Raw genomic sequence first — 22976 nt, 5'->3', positions numbered from 1 at the left:
TCACGTCGATGTTTTCTCATTCCAGATTTCCTTGGTCGCACTGAAGTTAGCTTAGCCAAACTGTTGGCAAAAGGGAGAGGACCCTGGAAAGAACGACTACTCCTACATGAAGTGGAAACTGGAGAAGTTGTGGTTAACATAGAATTACAATTAATCAGTTAAATCAAGTACAATTGAACTTGATACTATGTCCGAGAAGCTAGCCACTGGCTACTGACTGATATCAGAGCTTGGCACACGAGGTGCCACGAGAGGGGCCACGCCTAAGATGTGTCCCACGAAGTCTTCTGTCGACTGTCAGTATTTATTCTATGGTATTTGTGTTCGGTCTACTGAAAATAGTGTTAACGTGGCACTGAAAGAAACGGTATTTTCCAGATGAATCGAAGAGCCCCTGAATGATGTTTCAAATCTGACTGTGTATTGAAAATGTCCTCAATAAGTTAAAGAATGGCTCTCATTAGTTGACTCTATACGAATTCCCCCGTTTTGGCGCTGACAGTCATGTCTTCGTTATTTTTAGTGCCAGTTACGAGGTATCTTGAAGAAGAAACATTGGTCACGTATGATTAGTCGCCAACTATAACCTCTTCCGCTTTCAGTAAATAAGTGATTCGTGGAGATTTCCAGTCAAACAAAAAGAAGTACATGCATGGAAATGCGAACAAAGGCCCCGTCGCTAAAGTATCGCAGTCCGCATTTCGAGGTTGGTGCTGGCCACAGTATTCAATCAAGGGAAAGTTTTAACCACTTTGTTAAGTACTTAAAGACAGTTACGCAGTAACGGGATGTGCCATATCTTATTGTATGTCTTGCAAAGTACGCGCTCTGTGATTGGCCAATTCAGCGGGGCCATTTTCTACAACTCTTGCTCTTGACTTCCAGTATTTTCCTGCGTGATTTGATGGCGAAAGTGATACAAGAATTACCATACTAACCTCGTTTTCTCTGGTCCTGCCTTAAGTTATGGCTTGTTGGTCTCTCAAATTCAATTTCTGGCCCCAGTTCTTATAAGTTGAACTGGAAAAACGCGGGCCGCAACTCACAGTATGAGAAACCAAGGTTAGTACGGGGTATTGAACGCGAGTACTGCGCATGCTAGGACTATTTCAGTGCCCACGCCAACTTAATAAAGAGTCGTCGTGACTTGCGATTCATGTTACTCAACCCCGCGTCGAGTCAGTTTAACGTAGCGTCTTTTTCAGAACGAGCTCAAGTGCGAAATTGAGATGGTAATATGAATCCAATTTTACTTCCTGTTATGGAAAATTAGAGTTGATGTTTGCACAGAAGAATCAAAATCGCAAGCTACCCGATTGCGAATGGCATGGTTCCTTTTAATAATTAGCAATTGCAGTGTTTCCCGTTCCTAAATTCGTTTCTTCTTGTAAACCATGCATCTAGTTATAAGCTTGAGGTAGGAGAGATGTCACCATCAGCGCTTACACGCATCTTAAAAACCACCAGTCGCGAAATTCTCCGTAATGTTCTGTGAAAAATTCGACATGTTTCAACACGAAGACGCACTGTAAATGGGGACGGTTCACGCTCAGCTTTTGTTCGAATTCAGTCAAACAAAACAGCTTAATCCAAGACGGCGATCAACAAATAGCAAACAAAGAGACGGAATCCCTAAAAGATTAAGCTCTTCACGTTTGAGAATATACATCATCTTTTATTACACTAGTGGACCCCTGAAAGATATGTTTTTCTCTGAGATCATGGCCCAGTTTTTTTAAACCCGCAAAATAATAAATTGCAATGCTTGATACGTTTTATAAGATATTTAAGTGAGCGATAATGAAGTTCGTTGGCCCTGTTTTAAGTTAATTATATTGTAAATCTCGAATCTTGAGGTAAAGTTGCAATAAAATGTTCGTCGTGTCCTTCATTTTTGTTTTCTCCTTGCCTTTGTATAGGTAATCACATGATGTCGAGTGCAATTTGGAAGAAATAAGCACCAGTAAATTCTTTCAAAGACGACCAAAATTGTAGTCTTTGAAAAAAATTACCACTGCTTATTTATTCCAAATTGCACGAGGCAAATCGTATGATTACTTATTAATAATAGAGCAATTTTCGATTGAGTGTCGAAAGTAATTAGCGAATTGCTTTGGTTTTGGATTACTTCACTCAGTGATTGGTTGAAAGTTCTCGCGCCACTTTTTCAACCAATCAGAAGTGAAGCCAAAACCAATCGTGGCACGCGCGTGCACATTTTCCCGCGCTTTGTGTCGGCTACGTGGAATTACTTCGAGTTTTGATTGGTTTACTGGATTGTTCTGCCCATTTTGATTGGCCAAAGTAATACTTTGGTTTTGGTTTTACGACACTCGATTGAAACTCGCTCTATACATGAACAATTCGAGATGGTTAAGCAAAAGAAACGAACGCGTATCACGCAATCACGGAAAAATTGCGCCATAAATTGCGCCATCTAGGGCGCACGCTTGATTTGAAAACAAAATATTTGATTGGTTTTGACCAAACCCTATCGTTTATTAGCCAATCATAATCCAGAATTTTGATGTGTATTTTGCACTGGCAGTACACTTTTTGCACTGGTGTATTACACTTTTTACAGTGTTACACTTGAACTGCACTACTCTCAGCCAATCAGAATCGAGTAATTTTTTCATGGATATTATTACTTTGATCAAAGAACAAAGTATAGTTTCGAACTGTTTTTTTTTTTTTTTTGGGTCGCGCTCCTGGCTGCGCATGCGTAAGATATCTCTGTCTCGTGGAAGGAAAGTCAAGTGGGATTCGAATTCGGTATTTCTTCCCTTAGAGAAAATCGTGATGACCACTAAACCACGGAACACTACGTGACAAATTAATAGGGAAATATGTATTAAAGAATTGTGTGCGTGACCGGAAACAAGTTTTTGTGTTTTCGTTGCGCGCAATGAAATATCCGGCTATCGTATGACTCTCTAACAGATATCGTAATTATAAAGTTTTAAATGTAAAGAAATATCCCCAATCGCACTTAAAAAACCTTACCCACTTTACATTGCGAGTCCACCTTATTTCGGTCGCCATTTTCAGGACCCCCGAAACTCTGAATTTATGACTGTGACCACAGGTAGCCCAAGCTCGATATATGAGCAGCTCTTTACCTTTGCATTGTCACGTGACTCGAGCGATTTGCATATTTATAAGGATTTGTATGGGGAAAAAAACGAACGTTTCTGTGACCTATGAAAGTGTAGCGATTTAAATAAAAATCGTCTTACCTTTCTTTAGTTGAATGTTTTTTTCCCTACTGTGTGGTCTTTGAGCCGATTTACGGCCATTCCTGTTAGTTTTAGAGGAACCGGTTTGCTCCCTCTATATATACTTCCCAAGGTTGGGTACTCTCACGAAACAGACGATCCGATCCGCCGAAGGAAAACGGTGGCAAATAGGTGGCAAAGGTTACTACAATAGCTGGATAATATACCTCTTTCCAGTCCAGGTCTCCACTGTATGCGACTCGTCAACGACGATTGCGGCAAGAGAGCTTTGGAATCTCGAATTCTTTTTTAAGATTTCAAGGAACTCTTTGTCCAGCGCATTTTCCGCGGACGAGAACAATAACTGGAATTTACCCACTTGCACATCTGCAAGGGAAGCTTCTGGCAATGAATTCGCTGTAAGGCCCATGGATTTCGCCTCCTTTATCTGATCTTCAATCAAGCTTCGAAGCGGACAAATCACCAGAACACAGGCACAATCTTTTGACATCCTCTCCTTAACTCCCACGAGTATTTGATAGATAGCGCTTTTGCCAAAACCAGTTGGCAAAATTGCGAGGACATCCTGTCCATGGACTAAACTCTTTATGGCAGCTTCTTGCTCCGGTTTGAGATCAATCTGTTTACCGTTTTCAGAAAGATCTTTTAACGTTTCCTGAAGAGAAAATTCGAAAGCTTCCACGGACGCGGCCATATTTTTGATTATGTTTGTTGTTCTGTATTCCGGATGTCGAGTATGCACGAATGTCACATTTTTCATGTCACTTTCTGATTGACGGGCTCCTAACCAATCAAATTGCGCTATTGCTCCCCGTTCGTGGGCGAACGGAGTTCGGTAAATTGTTTGGGATTGATTGCAGGCGATTCCTTTCCTCCCCACCCCCTCCCCCTTCTCACTCACCCCGTCCCCACTTCTCTATATTTTTTTGCTCACACCAGGCGCTCGCTCGCTTGTCCTATCTCCGTCTGGAAAAGGAAAGGAAACGGCTGCTACGCAGGCTAAGATATTTCACATTTTATGACACATTTTCTAACTCGCATCACGCATTTTTTAATCTCGAGTCTCGAGTCGAGTCGTTTTTTAACTCGCAGCTCTCATGCAGTATGTCCCCTACAAGCTTATATATAATCATGACTAACTAAAGATGAAATCGAACACATCCTAGACACAATAAAGTAACGAGATGAAATATACAACTTTACACCAATGAATGTCGCAATAAAGCTCCATCGCAAGATGAAACCTGACAGGAATACAAACTAGCTTCTTTTAGCGGCCAGGTGTGCGTGTTAATCAGTTGTGTTAATGAATATTAAGACTAAAGTTTTTTCAATAACTGCTGTCAATTTAACTTGTTTCGCAGCTTTAGTTGTAACTAAAAGGTAAGATGACTCATGATTAACATGTAAAACTGTTTAATGGTTCCTGAGGGCAGACGTTTAATCCAAAGGACAGTGCGCTAAAATTAATTTGTAAATTATAGATTCCAGTAGCTTGGTGAATAGCCAGTTACTTTACGAACCCTTAAAATTTAGAATTTGTAGTAATTTAGTATATTTACAACAAGAAGGGAAAAAAAACTAATCTATCCATCGAATAAACATGCTTTCCTGCGATGTCCAGAGGATAACGACAATTATGAAGACCAAGTATAAATCCAAATTCTCCCAAAGACTGTTCGAGATGGAGAAAAAAACAACTATCAGGTTCAATCAACAAGGGTGAACTTAAGTTTCCTTTACCTTTTGCCAGTAAATGCAAAAAGAACTAACTAGGTTTAGTAATTTCTCGCAGTCTCCGCTAGAAGGAAAATTGTCGTTTAAGATGATGGCGTTTAACACAAGTTTTTTTTTTCGCATTCTACCAAGCAAAAGAGCCCGCTGAAAAGGTACCGTGCAGTTTAGGACCTTACAGAAACTCTTGTCAAGGGAGCCAATATTGTAATAGATTTGTAGGAACACCCGTCTTAGAGATTCCCCATTTTGGAATTTCCCAGTTTTAGAGATTCCCTGTTTTCAAGACTTCCCTCCCTCGATTCTCCGTTATTATGGAGAGCCGTTTTTATTTAACATTTTCTACCTAGGACCTCGCATTTTTTATCCCGAATTTTCTATATGTTGCATCTCGCATTTCCTAACTTGCCTCTCCCATTTTTTTATCGCGCATTTTCTAACTCTTACTTCCCTAACAAGCTTCCGTATTTGCAGGCTTTCGTATTTAATCGTGACTAACTAAAAGTGAAATCGGACTCACCCCAGACACAATGCAGTAACGAGATGAAAAATGCAACTTTACATCAACGAATGTCGCAATTAAGCTCCATCGCAAGATTCAACATCACGGAAAGTCAAATTTTACTTCTTTTACCGGTCAGCTGCTTGATTTTGATTGGCTATAAGCACGCAGCTAATTCTTCCTTGCTCTGTTTCTCTTACGTCATACCTACAGACAATAAGCACTTAATGACTGGCCCCAAGGGAAACAGTGAGTTTTGTTTCCCCGAGATCCTTAATGTTCCCCGAGGCGAGGCGAAGCCGAGGTGAACATTGAGGGTCGAGAGGAAAAAAAACTCACTGTTTCCCGTGGGGTCAGTCATTAAGTGTTTTGTTATACCTCCGAACTCAAAATAGAACTGTTTTGCTCAGTTCTTGGAAGGTTTCGTCTAAATTTTGCTCTTTGCAGAAGTCTCTCAACGTTTTCACGGCATTATTGTGGTTGGCCTTGTTGGTAGACTTCGAGCTTTTGTTGCGTAGAAGCTGTTCAATTTCTTCTTCAGTTCTTGTTGTTTGAAACTATTTAGCTGCCATGACTGCGTAAAAATTATGATTTGCTTGACGCGGCTGGCATACAAATTTGCCGCTGTTTCGAAGGTGCACCACCTGATCACGTACGGGAGTTCGTGAGTTTTCTTCGCCCTAGAGAGTTAGTGAGAATTTGACCCATGACACGTGACACTTTCTCCTCCAATCGGAAAACGTAAAATATTATGGTGTAGGCTACCCGTAGCCTCTTGTTATGAATAAATAGCAAAGTGTTGTTTGACAACTGATCAGAGCCTCACTGGCTGCCGATAAGAAATGTTCTTTTTTTCCAGTGGTTTGGACCTCTGAATAACAAAAACAAAGTTTGTGAATAGATATCATTTTAATTTTACTGAACATGACTTAAGCCATTCAAAATGTCTTCATTTACTTTACCACTCCACGCGGAAATGAAAACACCACTCTTTAGTGATTTAGTTCACAGCAGCAACCTGGGCTGAAATATCATCGATTCCATCGAATATGACCAGTTTCGGAACTGTGTGGATAGCTGTAAAATACCAAAGGGAGTTTAGTGTTTTCAAGATAAATTATCAAATATCTTGGGGGTTTTCAGTTTGATTGTTATGCCAGTACTATTCGCTGAATGCCTTCGTTTATTTCTCAAAAAACTTGTACAGCCGGGAGAAGATAGAATTTCCTTACATGAAAACCAAAGAAATATCCTTAATGGACATTCCAAATGTTTATGATCATTAAAATTGTTTTTAAAAATGCAGTTAATTTCATTCGAAGCGGATTATACATTAGTAAGATCCTTTATCAATGCCTTTTGTTCAAAACACTATTTTATCAACTAAATAACAAAATTCTGTTTCCAAACAATTTGCTTCTTGGTTGCCATAGAGACGAAAGATAGGACACGGTAAAGTAGTTTTAGCCGGTATATTGCAATTTACTTTAAAAAGGAGAAAATATGAGTAATCAAGTCTACCCCAGCCAGCTCTCTACGCTAACATCGAAAGAACTTCGTGAATTGCAAAAACTTCACGAGATTGGCAAGAAATATTGGGTAAGTACAAGATTATCTACATTAATTATGAAAATTTAGTTCGTGTTGAATTTTGAGAAAGAATAGTATTTATATAGTGCTAAAGAGATTTTAAAAACTTCCGAAAGATGCCATATCAAATTCCAAGATCGTACCTACGGGGTTAAAAATATTTGTTTCGGGAAATAATTAAGCGCCCTTACAACTAGAAATCTATTAATAAACTTTTAGGAGGGGTTAATTTAAGAGTATATTTTCATTCCTGTATAACATCGACAGAATAAATCTTAACAGTGCAAAAAGTATTACATAAACTCAACGTATTGGTGAAAGAAAATTCGTATTGCGCTGTCCTAAGTTTTATTTTGTACCAAGTAAAGACTTACGGTTTTCATTTAAGTAAATGTGGTTTATAATATTGGCTAAAAACGAATAAGTCGTTTTTAAAGGTATTCGATTTGCTCAATTTAAATATCAAAAACTTTCATTGAATCAGTCAACAAGAAGTTTAAATTTATGAAACGTTCGAATTTAAACCATCAAAAACTCTTCATAGAAAATCACTTGTTTTAAAAATTAATTTGACAGCTCAAGTTATCCCATGGTCACATGTCTTCGCATATATGTGATTTCAAAACAGTTATATCGATTGCTCTCTCGTTCTTCTCTCTCATGAAATGTTGTATAGGCGAGGAATAACGAAGCGGCCTGCGTCGTTTTGTATCAATGCTGGAAAGATAGAGAAACGCCAGACAGCTGAAACCTGTTCTTATCTGGAACGAAAAAGCAAACGGAATTTGTACGGGTTCACAGTTAAGAACGCAAGCATTCGCGTGCAAACTTGGAATCCTAAAATGGCGGACGAGGATGATCAATAGGAGCCTACGCAAGGACGACGTCGACGAAGCGAACGAGAACGTCCTCTAAGAATATTATTTCCTGTTATTGTAATAATGGCCGTCTTTATGCAAGAGACGCATAATCCGTCCAGACGAATTATGCGTCACTCGTGTTATCCGTCTAGTGTAAAGACGGGACGAACTATATAAGACGCAGAGACTTAACTGATTAGAGTGTAATGTGAAGTGCTAGTTTTGTACCCCATAAGAACCATGTGAGCGTTAGCCCTACTAATGGAAATGGAACCACACATAGACAGAGAAAAACTCTGACCAGTGTGGGAATTGAACCCACGACCTTCGGGTTAGATCACCAGACGGGAGCAGGCCGTGGGAACTGACGCATGATTCATCCGGGACAAACTTGGGCAAACATTTTTTCTGCGTCTGTTAAATTCGTCCAGTATAAAGACGGACACAAAACGCATAATCCGTCTGGACGAACTATCGAAGACGCACTGTAGTAGATACTTCGTCCAGACGCATAATGCATAAGCATAATAATCCAAGTTCGTCCCGGACGATTTATGCGTCTCTAGTATAAAAACGGCCAAATAGCCTACAAGGCGCGTAGCGCCGAGTTGGCTAACCAACATGCACGAATGGAATGATTGTTTTTTTTTAATTTTCATTAAATTCTAAACTGTTTCATTTACAGAACTGCCCGCGGAAGTTTTACAAAACGACCGACGCAATCAGTTTCCATATAAGGTCGGACGGCGTATGAGCTAATATCCGAGTCTCAAATACATATATACACGCAAACAAATGGAATGATTCATGTATTGTTTTGTAGCAGCCATCATGGCGGCGACGACCTAAAGTGTATATTTGTTAAGAAAACATTTTTCTCTTGGAAAAAAAAAAGAATCAACTTTCTTTGTAACCTTAGCCCGCAGGCGACAAAAGACTCCATGAAGAAGAAGCAGTTCGTCCTGAACCTCGTCGCAGTAGATACCTGTTTCGTCACCCGTACTCCAGGCTGGCTACTGCGTATTTGGTTGTGTTTTTTAACTTTCTGATCTTCGCGGAAGACCCAGTTTCACACAGCTATCGCGAGTGCATCATTAATGTCGTAGGGGATATGTACACTTTTGTCTTCATAAGGTAAAGATATTGCACTTTGAGCAGCGCAAAGCGTAAGTCAATTTCGACACTTGCAATTAGCAACGGAAAAGAAGGTGAATCTTCGCTACATTAGTTGCGGTTCCACAAGACCTTTTGCCCACGGGAAAGTGAGACTTTACCCATGGGAAGTCTGTGTTTTGTGTGTAACCTCTATTCCCACAGTGAAACTGCCCATGGCGAATCACTATGGATACATCAAAAAGAACAAAAGAATTACCCATGACGTTTCCCGAAACAAGTCGTAGGGTTTAGTCTTGGTTCATCTAACCACAAGAGTAGTTCAACCAATCGGGTGGACGAAAAAATTAATTTCGGAAACCGCAGCACATGCTGGGCACATTTTTGTGGTGTTGCACTGAAATTGCGGCAAATATCCTGGCACGTACCAAATTCATTACACGTGGTATCAAACATGGCCAACTTTCGAGGTTCAAAGTGAATATATTTTACTTGTCTTTGCTCTTAATACCCATTAATTCGATTTCTTTTAATGCGGCAAAGTTTTGTTTTGTTTTTTACGAACTGAGGAGTCGTGTAGGCCCGTCAACACTTTTAAACGCTATTATGAAATATCTTCAACGAGCCGCCCCTCATTTCATATCGCAAAAGAAAATCCCTAAAAGACACTGTAGTAAGAGCTAAACTATAAAGGCTGAAAGAGCAATATATTTGCGAACTGCAGGAGTCGTGCAGGCCCGTCAACACTTTTAAACCCAAATACTGCCAGGTCAAAAGTTGACCTTGGGTAATTATTTGCAATGTAACCGGAGGACTAAACCTGACCGGAAACCCAAACCGATCCCAGCCCAAGACAATTACCCACAGGGTTACCTCGGGCAGAAGGCGAGTGTAACCGCAACTATTGTAGAAGCGTGGGTGTCGTGGTTAGCGACGACGATTCTCCATCGTTCTGAGGTTTTATTGCCGTTCCAGACCTGGCTTTACTTTGTTGCTTTCTTAGACAACACTTAGAAGATTGTCTCCACCCTGTCTCCACCCACTGAGTTCTATAAAAGTCGGCAAGGAAAACGTCATCTCAAAATAGCTGTGGTTACACACACCTTGGGTTTCGAGCCTTCCGGAGGGTAAATGGCTTGGGTTTGGCTCAGCTCAGGTTTCATGTTACCCTTGAGGATGCGGCTATACAGTAAAAGACTACCCCGAGGGTAAAATATAATTAGATATGAGTTCACTGACCTTGCAAATTAGTTCTGCTTTATGATTGACCAAGCCACAGCAGGGCGCAGCTAAACCGTACTTTTCAGTTCAGGAACTGTCATGGGAAGTTCTTTTGTTCTTTTTCAGGATGTATCCATGGAAATAACCCGGGGGCAGTTTAGGTGTAGAGAAAGCGGTTGCACACAAAAACGTCCTTGCACGTGGACAAACGCCATTTACCCACGGGTAAAAGGGCTAATGTAACCACAGCTAACATAAAGGCTGATTTTCACCTGAGACGTCAGTATAAGCACCACATACGGACGCAGTAACTTGTTGTTACTTAGTGTCTTTCAGTCTGTTTGGGGGAACGTACAAATGAAGTTAACGCTGGATCTACCTTTCTTGCACTGATCTGCTTATCCTAGCGTTGCCAGTGAAAACTCAAAAGTGAGACCCTGAAACTTTCCAGACGCGGTCTGTGATTAAAGAACGAAACAATAGATGATATACAACACTGAGAAACAATGCACCTAGCTCTGATAACAAAAGAAGCTGCAGTTCCGAGGGACCAATGAAAGTAGCAGTCTGGAATAGCTACAGGATAAAACTCAGCCTTTATAAGTTCTTCGTGTCTATTCCAACCCTTTTAATATGACAAAAATGTGCGCACGTTATCCAATATTTAAAGTGGCACGAACTGCGTCTTCGTTAAGAGAGAAAATGAAAGATTGTCCTTGCGAGCTGGAGTCTTTCGCACAACCTGAAATTTAGTTATTCACGATATGGTTTCGCAGGAAACGACAAAGATATGTATTAAAAGTACAACGCACCTTCGGGGCGTGCATAGGAACTTTTTTGTTCATTAACTACGCAATTTTGCTGTTTTTTCCTCTACTTTGTCGTTGCTTAATTATGTCCCATTCTGCTAGAGGTAACTCCGGGATGGTCTGCAGCAGTGTCCTCCAGGAGGGTGCCTGGTACTAGTTTTACATGCGCATGCGCCGGGTTCCATTCCCGTTCTGACTTTCTGACTATCAGCTTGTCCCGAATCCCGAATTCATCTCCAACACGCTTTGCAAATAGCAAGCTGGTTTCCTTCCTAAGGCTTTAGTGTTTAAACTTTCTTTACTCGACCCTTCAAGCTGAAAATCTGAAAATAAATATAGGCTCTGTACATAACATTATTTAATTCTGCGTTTTCTTCGTAGATGGCCTGAGGGTTTATACTCCCTCATGAAATTTGGCTGTTGGATGTTTGCTATTCTCCTTGGAATGGCTGTAGGGAAATGGATCGTTCATGGATGGCTCTTCTGTAAAAAGCTAAAACTCAAGATGTTCACTGAAGATGGCCAAGGATCATGGATGGTTATGTTCTTGACGTCTCTTTTTTCGCTCTTCATTTTCAGTTTTGCTTACAACGGTTTCCTCATGCTTGGAGGTATGAACTGTTCCCAAACACTGCCCCCTTGTAAAGCCTGTTAACAGAAAGGGCCACTGAAAAAGGGAAATACGAACCCCTCGCTTAACCAATTGAATTATCAAGCCAACTGCATGGAAACTGGTGAATCAAATCCTAGTGAGTGTGAAAGTTCACCGTGTTGGTGCAGCGGTGTAGGTCTTAATCTCTTTCCAAGGAAACACCCAAACTGGGTCAATTTGTAGTCCAATAAAAGAGGGTGGCGGGCGGATAAGGTTTTAAGAAACATTGTTCGAAATCCTTGAAAGAGCCAATGAGTTAGGGTAAAGAGTTAAGAAAGTAAGAGTTTCCAACAAGAACTACAACAATTTTTTAAGTTATCGATTTTCTGGCGAAAATTGAAAAGTGTGTGCCATCCGGAAACTGTAGCAGTCGCTTTGGACGTTAAACTCTGTGCAAAAGTCTGTTCTAGTTACGTTAATCTTAATAAATCTTTGTAACTGGTGATTGAATCCCCACTCCGCCAATCCCTCCTTTACAAGAAAAGGCGTCCAATGACAGCTTTCACGTGTGATGCCGACGGTTTGCTTGCGCAAGAGTGATGCCATCAAAATGACGGAACGAATTTGGTAAACAACAACAATTCAATCGTAAAAATAATAATAAATAAGGGAAAGGAGGCATCAAGGAGGAGTATTTTAAGTGGTCACCCATCCCCCGCCCCCCCCCCCCCCCCCAGTAGAAACTCGAACCTTCAGGGATAAACTCAAGTGAGGGGCACAAGCCAGTGGCTAATAACAAATTCCACTTTGATGAAACAAAGGTCGTCTCGATTTTAAACTGAGCGGTCAACGTGGTTATACTTGCCTTTCTCTCTTTCAGGTAAATACATGGATAGATTTCACGCAAGTCATCGAATGGGAATGAAGAACCAAACATTCATGAAAGTGGCGGCCATTTGTACCTGGCTTGGAGATTTTATAACTGCATGGATGGTCACTGATATGATGTTACAGGTGAATAAACGATTGTCAGTATAGACGCGTTTTCGCGCAGTCTATATCAGCTGCGGGCAAAGACCCTATATTCCCTCACTAAATGCTAGGCTATGTTTTCTTAATTTAGCCAGCGTAGCCGGCGGTTCTGTTGTTGCGGAAGGCAAGAGAACTCGAACGGTTATCCCGGGGAAAAAGAACAACCCCAGCCTTCTTTCTCCGCTCGAAATCTCTCGCCCTGCAAAAAGAACCGTCAGCTATGCGGGCTATCTTAGTTCGAAAGAAAAACCGAATGGAATCAGGACAGGCACCGTTACTTTGTTTGGTAATGCCACTGCCATACAATCTACGGGCTCAAATTTTTTGTGGGCGCTTGTGACTCTCCATGTGTGCCATGATTGGTCAATTGCTTGCCTCTTTTTGCTTCTTAATACATTTGCTTTGCTTGCAGGGAGTTCAATACGCTCGTTGGGCCCCAGCGCTCCGCCGCTTTTGGAAACAAGGCTTAAATCGGGTCTACGCTTTCTGGTTTGTGTTCGTTGCCATGACTATAGTTGTTAGCACAGCAATTTCCACAGACTACGTGAACTGGGACAGGTTAAACCGTGACTTCGTGGCTTCCAATGAATTATCAAGGGCATTTCTGGCATCTTTCATTCTTGTTATGGACCTGATGATAGTTATGCAGGTAAATACCAACAATTATCAAGCTGTGATTAAAATATCAACCATGGAAGACATAAGGAATGGAACTCAGAAAAATTCTGCATTTCATCTAAGAATGGACTCACGACCCTCCAAGAACTAAAAGAATGCTCTGACCACTGAACCAATAGGTAATCTATGATGAGGGAGGGGTACCTGCTTTGACTAACGCCGCACCGCGCAGTTAGGTTGTCAAATCAACACAATTATGGCTCATAACTGCATAAAGAAGTCACATTAAGCATCAGAGATAACTGATCAAAAGACCCATCCCTCCAACCCTCTGAACTCTGACAAACACATCAAGCTGTTATTGATACATCAACTATGAAAGACATAGAAAATATATGAAAACCTAACGAGCGTCACAAAAAATCGAATTCCCTCAAAGATTCAGCTTGATCCTGTAACCACAGATTTACAGGAGACTCTATGATGAGGAAGGGTTATTTGTGGTCTTTGGCTACAATCACATCATGCAGTCACGTGGTCAAATTATAATCATAAATAAATCAATTATCGTGTCTAACAATGTTGCTCCATTTATATACTAGATAATTAGCATTTTTTTTGTAAAGACCCGTTTTCATTTCGTATAGGATTGGGATTTTCCACACTTTGCTGGCTCGCTGGATATCAAATTACCTGGTGTGAACGCGGACGCGCTCGATGTTCAAATTCCATGCTGTGGCGGCAAACCACTGGACATTTACATCACGGGCAAATGGTTCAATTACGGGATTATATTTATTGTCATGATTCTCGATCTCAATATGTGGAAAAATCAGATCTTTTATGAACCCTTTGCATATGGACAATATACTGACCCTGAGGGATATATTTACACTGTAGCAGATCAGCAATTTCTCAGATGGGGGAATGAGAGTCTCATGACCTACGAATACCGGTGGAATCACATAAATCCTAAGACAAACCGCCTTTACGGACTCGAAGATGTGAGGATGAACTCTAAATATAAAGGATATTCTTTGACGTTGAAGGGTATCGCATTTTTTCCTTCTATTTTTGCGTTTTGTGTGTTTGGTTATTTGGTGTGGCTCTTTGGTTTGGAAGAAAATCCGGATGAAGTGTTGGTGCGCAGGTATCGCAAAGATATCAGACGCCGGAGACAAATGAAACGGTTGAAGAGAAGGAAGAAACTGGAGAAGATTGACGAGGAGTTGTCAAGGCAACAGCATGATGCCATCGGATGGGTAAGTTGAGAGACGCAACGATATACACGCAATATTGAATCAGTTCTTATTTGACGTCAAAGCGGCCATGGTGGTTCTGAAAAACGGATATCCCTTACAGTTAATTCTCTCTCTCTCTCTTTGTAGTTCTATCCTCTTTTTTTTCTCGAAGCCAATGGAGGAAAGTAGAAAGAGCGTTGGTATAGACGATTTGCATGATGGCGTCATTTACTACGATGACCAGACTGCTGTGAGTTGCTTCTATTGTCAGGCAAAATTAAACAATTGTTTCTTTGTTCCCAGGAGAGAACAAAAAAATCTGAATAACAAAGCATGCTGGTCTCGGTAGTAAAATGACGCCATAATGCAAATCGAGGTTGCTGAACACATTGTGGAAAAACTTTCTTTTTCCTTTAAAAACAAAGATGGCTACATATCTCACTTGCAAATTAAAAAGGGCATAAGCAAGGTTATAAAATCCCCAAATTTGACCACACGCTGAAAACTGAAATCCTCTCCGGTAGCCTTACACCTTATTTTTTAGCCTAGACCCTTTACAACCAGAGAAGACACAGGCAGTGCAGCATCCCCTGTTGCTCGGGAGAGAAGAGAAGAAATAATAGACATGAGTCTCTTTGATGGCGATGAAGCGACGAATAACAACGAGGAAGACACGAACCAATCCGAAGAAACGACACCGAAAGTCAACAAGAATTTTACTTATTATTTCCGGCATCCTTACTTCCGCATCGTTACGTCATACTTGGTAGTGTTCTGCAATTTTCTTATCTTTGCTGAGGATCCGGTTTCCCATAGCTACACCGACTGCATTATTGATATTATTGGAAATATGTATGCATTTGTGTTTTCCAGGTTAGTTGTATAAGAAATGCACGCAAAAATGCTTACAAGAAATCAGAATATGACAAATGCAGGAATCGATGCATTTACACTTGAGAGTAGAATGATTTACAATTATCCAATCTGATGATCATAAAAGGTCCTTCCAGCATAGAATAATTTAGGTGATGTAGCAGCTCTCGTAACGTGATATATAATACCCTAGCAAAAAACAAAAGACTAAACAATTAAAACAATGCCTTAGACTTAAGAACAATAGAAGCTGCTCACAATACCAAAAATTATTATGTGACTAGCTCCGTGAGCGGGGAAGATGAACCAAATCCCGCGCTGTGATTGGCTACCCTTAGCGGGCAAGATGGAGCTATCTTTCCCGTTCCGGTTGTCTCGCTTGGTCCCGCGAGATCAGAGAGACCATTTTTTGATGTCGTTTATCCCATATAATAAATCATTTATTGACCAAGCTTGTTCGGTCAAGATGGCTGGATATTGACCTCATTCTTTTTTTGCGTGTTATGGACATAAGCACCCAAAGAAAGAACTTGGCCAATATCCAGCCATCTTCACCGAACAAGCTTGGTCAATAACTCATATACGAGAGCTGCTACATTACTGAATAATTTCACTGCGTGCAAATGAAACAAGGGTTGCGTAACCAACTTACTACCTTTTAGGTGCTCTGCAAACTTCACAAGCTTTTAAAACTCGAAGTGCATATTGAGAAATATACAAATCGGTTGTTCCATGGAAAAGTTTACCTAGGCCGTGGGCGTGTCATACATGCTTTCATACACTGCAATAGCCGTTATGCGCGATAACGTCTGACTAGCTGATTTCACCACCAAGCCTCGAAAACGACCCGCGAACAGTATTGCATGTCCAGATGATGTGAATAATTTTGTGCAAACGAGGCCTGGTGGTGAATTTTTTTAGCATATGACGCCATCATGCATAAGGCCTATTGGCTGCAATTATGAATTAATTTTCCTCACTCTTTTAATTGATTATTCCAAAAATTCAGCTAATAAGAAGCAAGGTGAATCTTGATAATCAACTCCATTAGTACCAATTAAAAATAAAACAATAGGCTAGGACTCGGGACGTTTTTACGTTAGGGTTATCTGAACTATTTTTGTTTCTTTGAGGAGTAAAGTTAGAGGCACACTTGAGTGATTTCCTGGAAACAATTGTGGGAGTTGAGGAGAGAGTTCGAGGACACTTCGTGACATTTACCACACAGAATGTACACCTCGTGATTCGGATCTGGGGCCAGGGGCTCGTTTCTCGAAAGTCCCGAAACTTGAATTACGGGTCATTTTCGGGTGTCACAATTCACTCTCTCAAGAACGGATAAGATTTAAGTCGTCAAACTTCACAGTCATTTTTCTTTGTGTTACCTTGAAAAAATGTTAAGAGATCGGCTTTCCATAACAAGTGGTTGGCAGTTTCACAAATGGATTTTTGGTCCCGAAGAGTTTTCTGGACTTTAGAGAAACAGGCCCCTGTTTCTCAAAAGTCCCGAAAAGCAAGTTTCCAAACTACGATCCGCTTATTCTGGAAAGCTAGTCATGTAACATGTTACAAGAACAAACAAACTACTTCCAAAGTTTCATGCCTTGAAACATTTCCCTTTTGAAGATACAGAGGGATTTATGTCACCCGAAATACGCCCGAAAAGTTTCGGGAGCTTTGAGAAACGGGCCCTAGGACTTAGTTGTTACAACGGCTCCTGTGATTGGTTCAGAAAATAATAGGCACAAAAAGATTTACAACACAACAATAGACCTCTTTAGCTTGTACGTTTTGTTTTCCCATTTCAGACCACGTGATGTTCTCAAGGAAATTTTCCTTTTGTTTTTTCATAAGTTATGCGTACATATTCACGTGCATAGGACGACATTTGAAAGAAAGTTTTCCCTAGAGTAACATCACGTGGTCTGAAATGGGAAACAAAATGTACAAGCTAAAGAGGTCTATTGACCATAATCCTACTCTAAATAGAGTCCTATCCTATGCCGATTCAATGAAATCATAGGTTGAAAAGAGTTGGTTGGTCTTTGAATGATTCTACACTTCTGAACATATCGGTATGTTTTATGTCATTTTGGTCTTATTTTTTTAATTTTTAGGTACCCCCCAGACCTTCGCTATGTCGCTCTGAAGGTCTTTATGTTCACCTTGGCCACGGTTATAGGAATGCTAGTGGGAAAGTTTTTCGTTCACAAATTTCTCTTTTGTCGTGTTCTTAAGCTACGCATGTTCTCTGAAGATGGCCAGGGTTCCTGGATGGTGATGTTTCTAACGGTCCTCATGTTTCTTTTCATGATGAGCTTCATTTACAGCGAATTCTTGCTGCTCGGTGGTGAACACCTTGCTCCCTATGTAACCAGTCACAATCTGGGAATCGAGAATCAGACGTTCATGAAAATGGCAGCTATTGGCACCTGGCTGGGAGACTTCATCACTGCATGGATGGTGACAGATATAATGCTACAGGTAACAGACGCAAAGGCCGATGACCTAAGAATTCCATATAAGAAAAAAGATTTGTAGTTTGTTTTTAGATGACCTAAGAATTCCATATAAGAAAAAAGAGTTGTAGTCTGTTTTTAGCCTTCATTGGAACACTGTAGTATACGAAATACTAATCTCTATTGGTGTAATTACCTCACTACGCACCTCGTACCAACCTGTCCAAATCTGTCAATCCTGGAGCGTCCCCAACAGCAAATAATATGTAGACCAAACACGAAACAATAATGCAAGACTGGTTGTTGTTTTCACTGCTTCTCTGAAAAGCACAGAGTGGAAACTGGGGGAATTTCTATTCCGTAAAAGAAAAAGAGGGAGCTAAAAGTGGTGTGCAAGAGAAAAAAAAAGGTGTTTTGTATCTTGTGTCTTGGGGTTGTATTATTGACGGAAGTAATTCTCCACTTTACAGGAAGACAAGTATCCGCAATGGAGCCCAGGCCTAAGAAAGTTTTGGAGACGCGGCCGCAACCGAGTGTATGCATTTTGGTTGATTTCGTTTGGAATGTCCGTTGTTGTGGCAACTGCCATCTCGACTGATTATGTCAACTGGGATGAAATTAGTAGGGACTTCATGCCTACCAACGAAGTGTCCAGAGCGTATCTGGCATCGTTTATCCTTGTCATGGATCTTTTTATTATCATGCAGGTATAGCGAGGATATAGTTGACGTCACCTATTGTCGTTAATGTGCCAACGAGAGCCTCATTGGCTGTCGAAACAAAGGGTCTTTTGTTTCTGTGGTTGGCACATCTGAATAACAAAAGCAATGTTTGGAAACAGATATCATCCCAATAGTTCTTCCTTCATAGCCTGCAGTGCAGGCGTCTTGTTGGGCCGGTCGAGTTCACTTGTTGGGGCGATCGAGTTCGCGTTACAATCTTGCGACCGCCATCTTATAGACCGCATGAAAAATTCAAGATGGCGGGTGAACTTTTTACGATGTCAGCGCTAGCTCGATGAAATCTCGCCTGCTCTGCAGGCGACTTCCTTCATTGCAATAGAAGTTAATAAAGGTTACAGAGAGGGAGACGCCCAGATTGGCCATTAGGATATGTAAATCTGGGTTTATTTATTTTTAGATTAAGAACTAAAGTACCGGTAAGTCATGTTTCTCGAAATGTAGCATTGACGACGCTACATTGTAGATCATGCCAAATTCAAAATGGCGCTCCTGTTTAGACGCGGCAACTCGCGCCGGCTTGAATGATTATACGTGAAGTCTTGCAGGGCTCGTGAAAGGAAACTGTCTTCCGTTTTAAGAATGTCCAAAATTAATTTTTGTGAAATTCCAAAATCTCGGCAAACAATTTTATTTTCCCACTATTTTTCTTTATTCTCTTGCTCAGCTTGAGAGTTAATTGCACGCTGGTCGTTTCGAGACAAAGCCTCAGTCTCCAGTAGTCGAGACCGTATAAAAACCAGAAGAAAGAATCTAACTAAATTGGAAAATAAATTAAAATATAACAAAAAGAAGAGAAACTCTTCTTTTTTTCCGGTTTAGTGGTCAACTTAAGTTTATTTCTATTTCTGGAAAAAACAATAAAATGTCTTTTATTTCTGGCTAAGGTCACGTAAAAAATTTAGGTTGTTTTATTTGGAAAAGTACCTGATTCATATTCAGTGTTATGTTTAACCATTATTGCTCTAGTTGAGCTCAATCTAACGATGTATTTCTTCCCCGTAGGATTGGGACTTTCCCTACTTTGACGGAAGCATGGACATCAAATTACCCGGTCTTAACACTGGCAACTTTCAGTTTCATGTTCCCGGCGGTGATATCCATATAACAGGGAAATGGTTCAACTATGGGATTATCTTCATTGTTATGATTCTTGACCTCAATATGTGGAAAAATCAAATCTTCTATGAACCCTTTGTGTACGGTCAATACACTGATAACGAGGACTACATTTACACTGTCTCCGATAGAGAATTCCTGGCAAATGCAACAAAGGAAACTCTTAGTTACGCATGGCGATGGACGAATGTGAACCCGGTGACTAACAAGACGTACGGCTTGGAAGACCACAAAATGAATTCGAGATACATTGGTGTTCCCTTAAGTGTTAAAGGTACAGCTTTCATACCGTCATTGTTAGCATTCGCCTTGTTTGGCATCTTAATAAAGTACTTTTCCAACGGAGGTCCGCCTACGAAAGTCGCTCCAGTTGAGGGTAATACGACTAATGACGACACAGATGGGACGCGCGATTCCAAGAACGAGGACAACACAGTTATGAATGATCCTCGAATTTCAATGAGTCATCAATCATTGTCAAGCAGCAAAAGCGAGTTTGCTACCAATAAAACCAAACATTTTGATTCATTTCTGAGCGTTGACAGTTCACGCGTTTGTCGGCAGTCTTCAGGTGACAACTTGGTTGGCGAATTTGGCAGCTCAGATGATGTCTTGGGTGGTTCACGCGACGTTCTGCGTCGTTCGCTTGATAATCTTGAAAGTTCAGGTGACGCGCTTCCTCGATCAGGTGATGGTCTTGAAAAGTCACTTCACGAGCTTAGGAACTCTGTGGGAAGTGGTGGAGAGGGAAGTGGTAGCATGGAGCAGCATACTTTATCCCGCCCAGCCTGGTCTGCTGAAACACCCATAATTGCTTTACAGCCAAAGAAGCGGACTAGAGGTGACAGCTGCGTTTCTGAAAAAGCGAACGAGTCCGGTAAAGATTCTAACAATGATGAATACCACGAAACCATGGTGCAAGATCTTGTGCAGGAGCTGTCTTCCCTTAACTTTGACGAGGGGGAAAGTCAAATCAAAGAGGATGTGCCACCCACGGAAAACAACGTCTCTGCCAATGACAACAAAGCCAGAGTTCTGTCGTTTCGGGATTTGTTCCGTCAAGGTACACGGGCTTCAGTGGGATCGCAGTCTCAGTTATCGATCGCAACATCCAATGACGAAAATGGTTACTCTGATGCCAAACCAGTGACTCCATCCAGAAACAATTTCCTCGACTAACCAAAGACAAAATAGAAAAAATTCAGAATAGTAACGGCACTAGGTTCAAGGGAATACAAAGGTGTAAAACGCGGCTTTTAAAACGGGCCTTAGCCCTGCGAGCTTTTTGGAACAGTTTTGGACGATTCCCAAATTGAACTCTTCACAGAGGACGAAAGATAGCATTGCTTAGTTTGATCTTCCGTCTCGTCCTCCATAATTAGACGAAACAAAATCAGTTATCTTTATTGAAATTCCGGACTTGGAAGAGACCAACGATGTAAATAGACGAACAAACTGTAGAAATGTAAGCAGTTTATCATAATTGAAATGTCCGGCGATCAAAACGTCTGCTTCAGACTCCTTGTTTCTTGCGGATTCAAGGAAGCCCGCTGGAATTTGAATCAAATCAAGCAGACATCACCTGCTTTTTATACGGTAGAGTATTTACTATAACATAATGCACATGGGGGGCGGATCTAGGATTTTGGCTAGGGGGGTTCACATGTCAGAGGGAAATGCACAGGAAACCCAATCTTTATATGTTAGGCAATGTATAATACATGCTTTTAAGAGGGTTAGGGCTGTAGTATGATAAATCTGTAAATGATGAGGCAAATAAAAATCTATTAGTAACTTAATGCAGTTTTTGTGCTTTTAATATCCTCTTGTAGCTTAATTCGCTTTGCCGTTTTTAGCTAAGCTTACATTACTAGGAAGAATTATGAGTGTAACATGACAGTAATTTCAGGCGCTTGCTGTGTGATTTGTTTACAATTGTTAAGTTTACGTATTTAAATTATGGTTCAAACTTATTTCTGTTTAAATGAGTTTTAAAGGCTCGCCCTCGTTATACAGTAGCCTTTTGTTTGATCATTTCTATTGATTCAAAATTTAAATTAAGTTAAGTTTGTACATTTTAGAATTTTTTAACTTAAACGCTTTTTTTTTTTGGTAACCGAGGGGGGGGGGGGGTGCACGTGCACCCAGTGCACCTCCCCTAGATCCGCCCTTGATGCGTGATGTCACAACCACGTGGAGTTCACATCATTTTTACAAAATAAATTTCGTAGTACTTAGTACTAATACGAGAAAAGAGAACTGTAGAAAACAAACTGTAGAAATCTAGGCAATTTATCATAATTGAAATGTCCCGCTATCAAAACGTCGGCTTGAGACTCCTGGTTTCTTGTTTCACGGAAGCACGCTGGAATTTGAATCAAATTAGGCAGACATCACATGCTTTTTACACGGTAGGGTATTTACTATAATATAATCCATGATATCACAACCACATGAATTTTACAATGACCACATCATTTTTACCAAATAGATTTCGTAGTGATTAGTATATGTGTAAAGAGAACTGTGCCTCTAGTCATAAATTCGTGCCCTATCAGACCTGGATATTTATCAGGCTTTCTTCGCAGCCATGAAACGTTGCTCTTACCTCGCATAGAGTTGTACATGCATTTGAGTGGTTTACATCCCGAAACTGGAACGTAATAGGATGATGTAAAGACGCATCTCTAGTGCTCTCGACGAAATAGGACATATGCAGGAGCCCATCCTGGAGCGTGCAACTTCCATACAGCGTCTGTGAAACGGCGTTTTCACAAGTAGGTTTATTTTTAGACTAGCCCTTCCCGCGAATTAGGTCAAAAAACAAAGTCAGTTACGGTTCGGTGACCCTATGACGCCAACTTAATTTCTTGTAATTGGTCATCGGGCTCCTGTGGGAGTCTCATTAGCGGGATATTCAATCTAAAAATAACCTTACTTGTGAAAACTCCGTTGCACAAGTATAGTTAAGTTGCACGCTCCGGGTGATGGGCTCCTTACATATGAAATTCTGCCATCGTGATAGCAATGTGTTAGATGGAGTTTTCCAATAGAGGGCTAGTCGGCTTCACTCAAGTAAATTAAGGCATGGGCCCCAGCCTGGCCCCAAATTATTGCACAAAAAAGTAAGGGAGTGGTCTAACTTCAGGCCCGAGTTGTTCAAACGATGGATAGCGCTATCTACCGGATAAATCACTGTCCAATGGATAACTCGATCGATTTTGCTAGTGTTTA

The 22976-nt window shown here is 40.8% G+C and overlaps 3 protein-coding genes across 6 annotated transcripts in view; 2 read left to right on the top strand and 1 right to left on the bottom strand.

The window, feature by feature from the left end:
• LOC137996962 (intersectin-1-like) overlaps positions 1–1891 on the top strand; it is a 71640-nt gene extending 69749 nt beyond the window's left edge. For all 4 annotated transcript variants that reach the window (XM_068842622.1, XM_068842620.1, XM_068842621.1 and 1 more), the window contains one exon: positions 26–1891. In XM_068842622.1, the coding sequence (XP_068698723.1) occupies positions 26–162 (137 nt within the window). In that variant the 3' untranslated portion in view covers positions 163–1891. The remainder of the gene's footprint in view (positions 1–25) is intronic.
• A 1532-nt stretch (positions 1892–3423) lies between these two features.
• Positions 3424–3933, bottom strand: LOC137995344 (probable ATP-dependent DNA helicase RecS). Its single transcript, XM_068840915.1, has one exon. It carries the CDS (start codon positions 3931–3933, stop codon positions 3424–3426), a length of 510 nt encoding a protein of 169 aa, XP_068697016.1.
• A 3017-nt stretch (positions 3934–6950) lies between these two features.
• Positions 6951–21393, top strand: LOC137996959 (uncharacterized). The gene is made up of 10 exons (XM_068842616.1): positions 6951–7074; positions 8845–9059; positions 11450–11679; positions 12541–12674; positions 13105–13341; positions 13958–14572; positions 15096–15424; positions 17542–17908; positions 18354–18590; positions 19629–21393. Exons 1-10 carry the CDS (start codon positions 6979–6981, stop codon positions 20919–20921), a joined length of 3753 nt encoding a protein of 1250 aa, XP_068698717.1. The 5' UTR covers positions 6951–6978; the 3' UTR covers positions 20922–21393.
• The last annotated feature ends 1583 nt before the right edge of the window (positions 21394–22976 follow it).

Source organism: Montipora foliosa, chromosome 3, assembly GCF_036669935.1.
Source record: "Montipora foliosa isolate CH-2021 chromosome 3, ASM3666993v2, whole genome shotgun sequence".
Lineage (NCBI taxonomy): Eukaryota > Metazoa > Cnidaria > Anthozoa > Scleractinia > Acroporidae > Montipora > Montipora foliosa.
Note: the sequence above shows the minus strand (reverse complement) of the source record. Positions and strands in the feature narration are given on the sequence as shown.

Coding starts and splice junctions, on each gene's coding strand:
- LOC137995344 (XM_068840915.1), bottom strand. CDS start 3,933: ATGGCCGCGTCCGTGGAAGCTTTCGAATTTTCTCTTCAGGAAACGTTA.
- LOC137996959 (XM_068842616.1), top strand. CDS start 6,979: ATGAGTAATCAAGTCTACCCCAGCCAGCTCTCTACGCTAACATCGAAA. Junction 7,075..8,844: donor AGATTGGCAAGAAATATTGG/GTAAGTACAAGA, acceptor TTGTAACCTTAG/CCCGCAGGCGACAAAAGACT. Junction 11,680..12,540: donor CGGTTTCCTCATGCTTGGAG/GTATGAACTGTT, acceptor TCTCTCTTTCAG/GTAAATACATGGATAGATTT.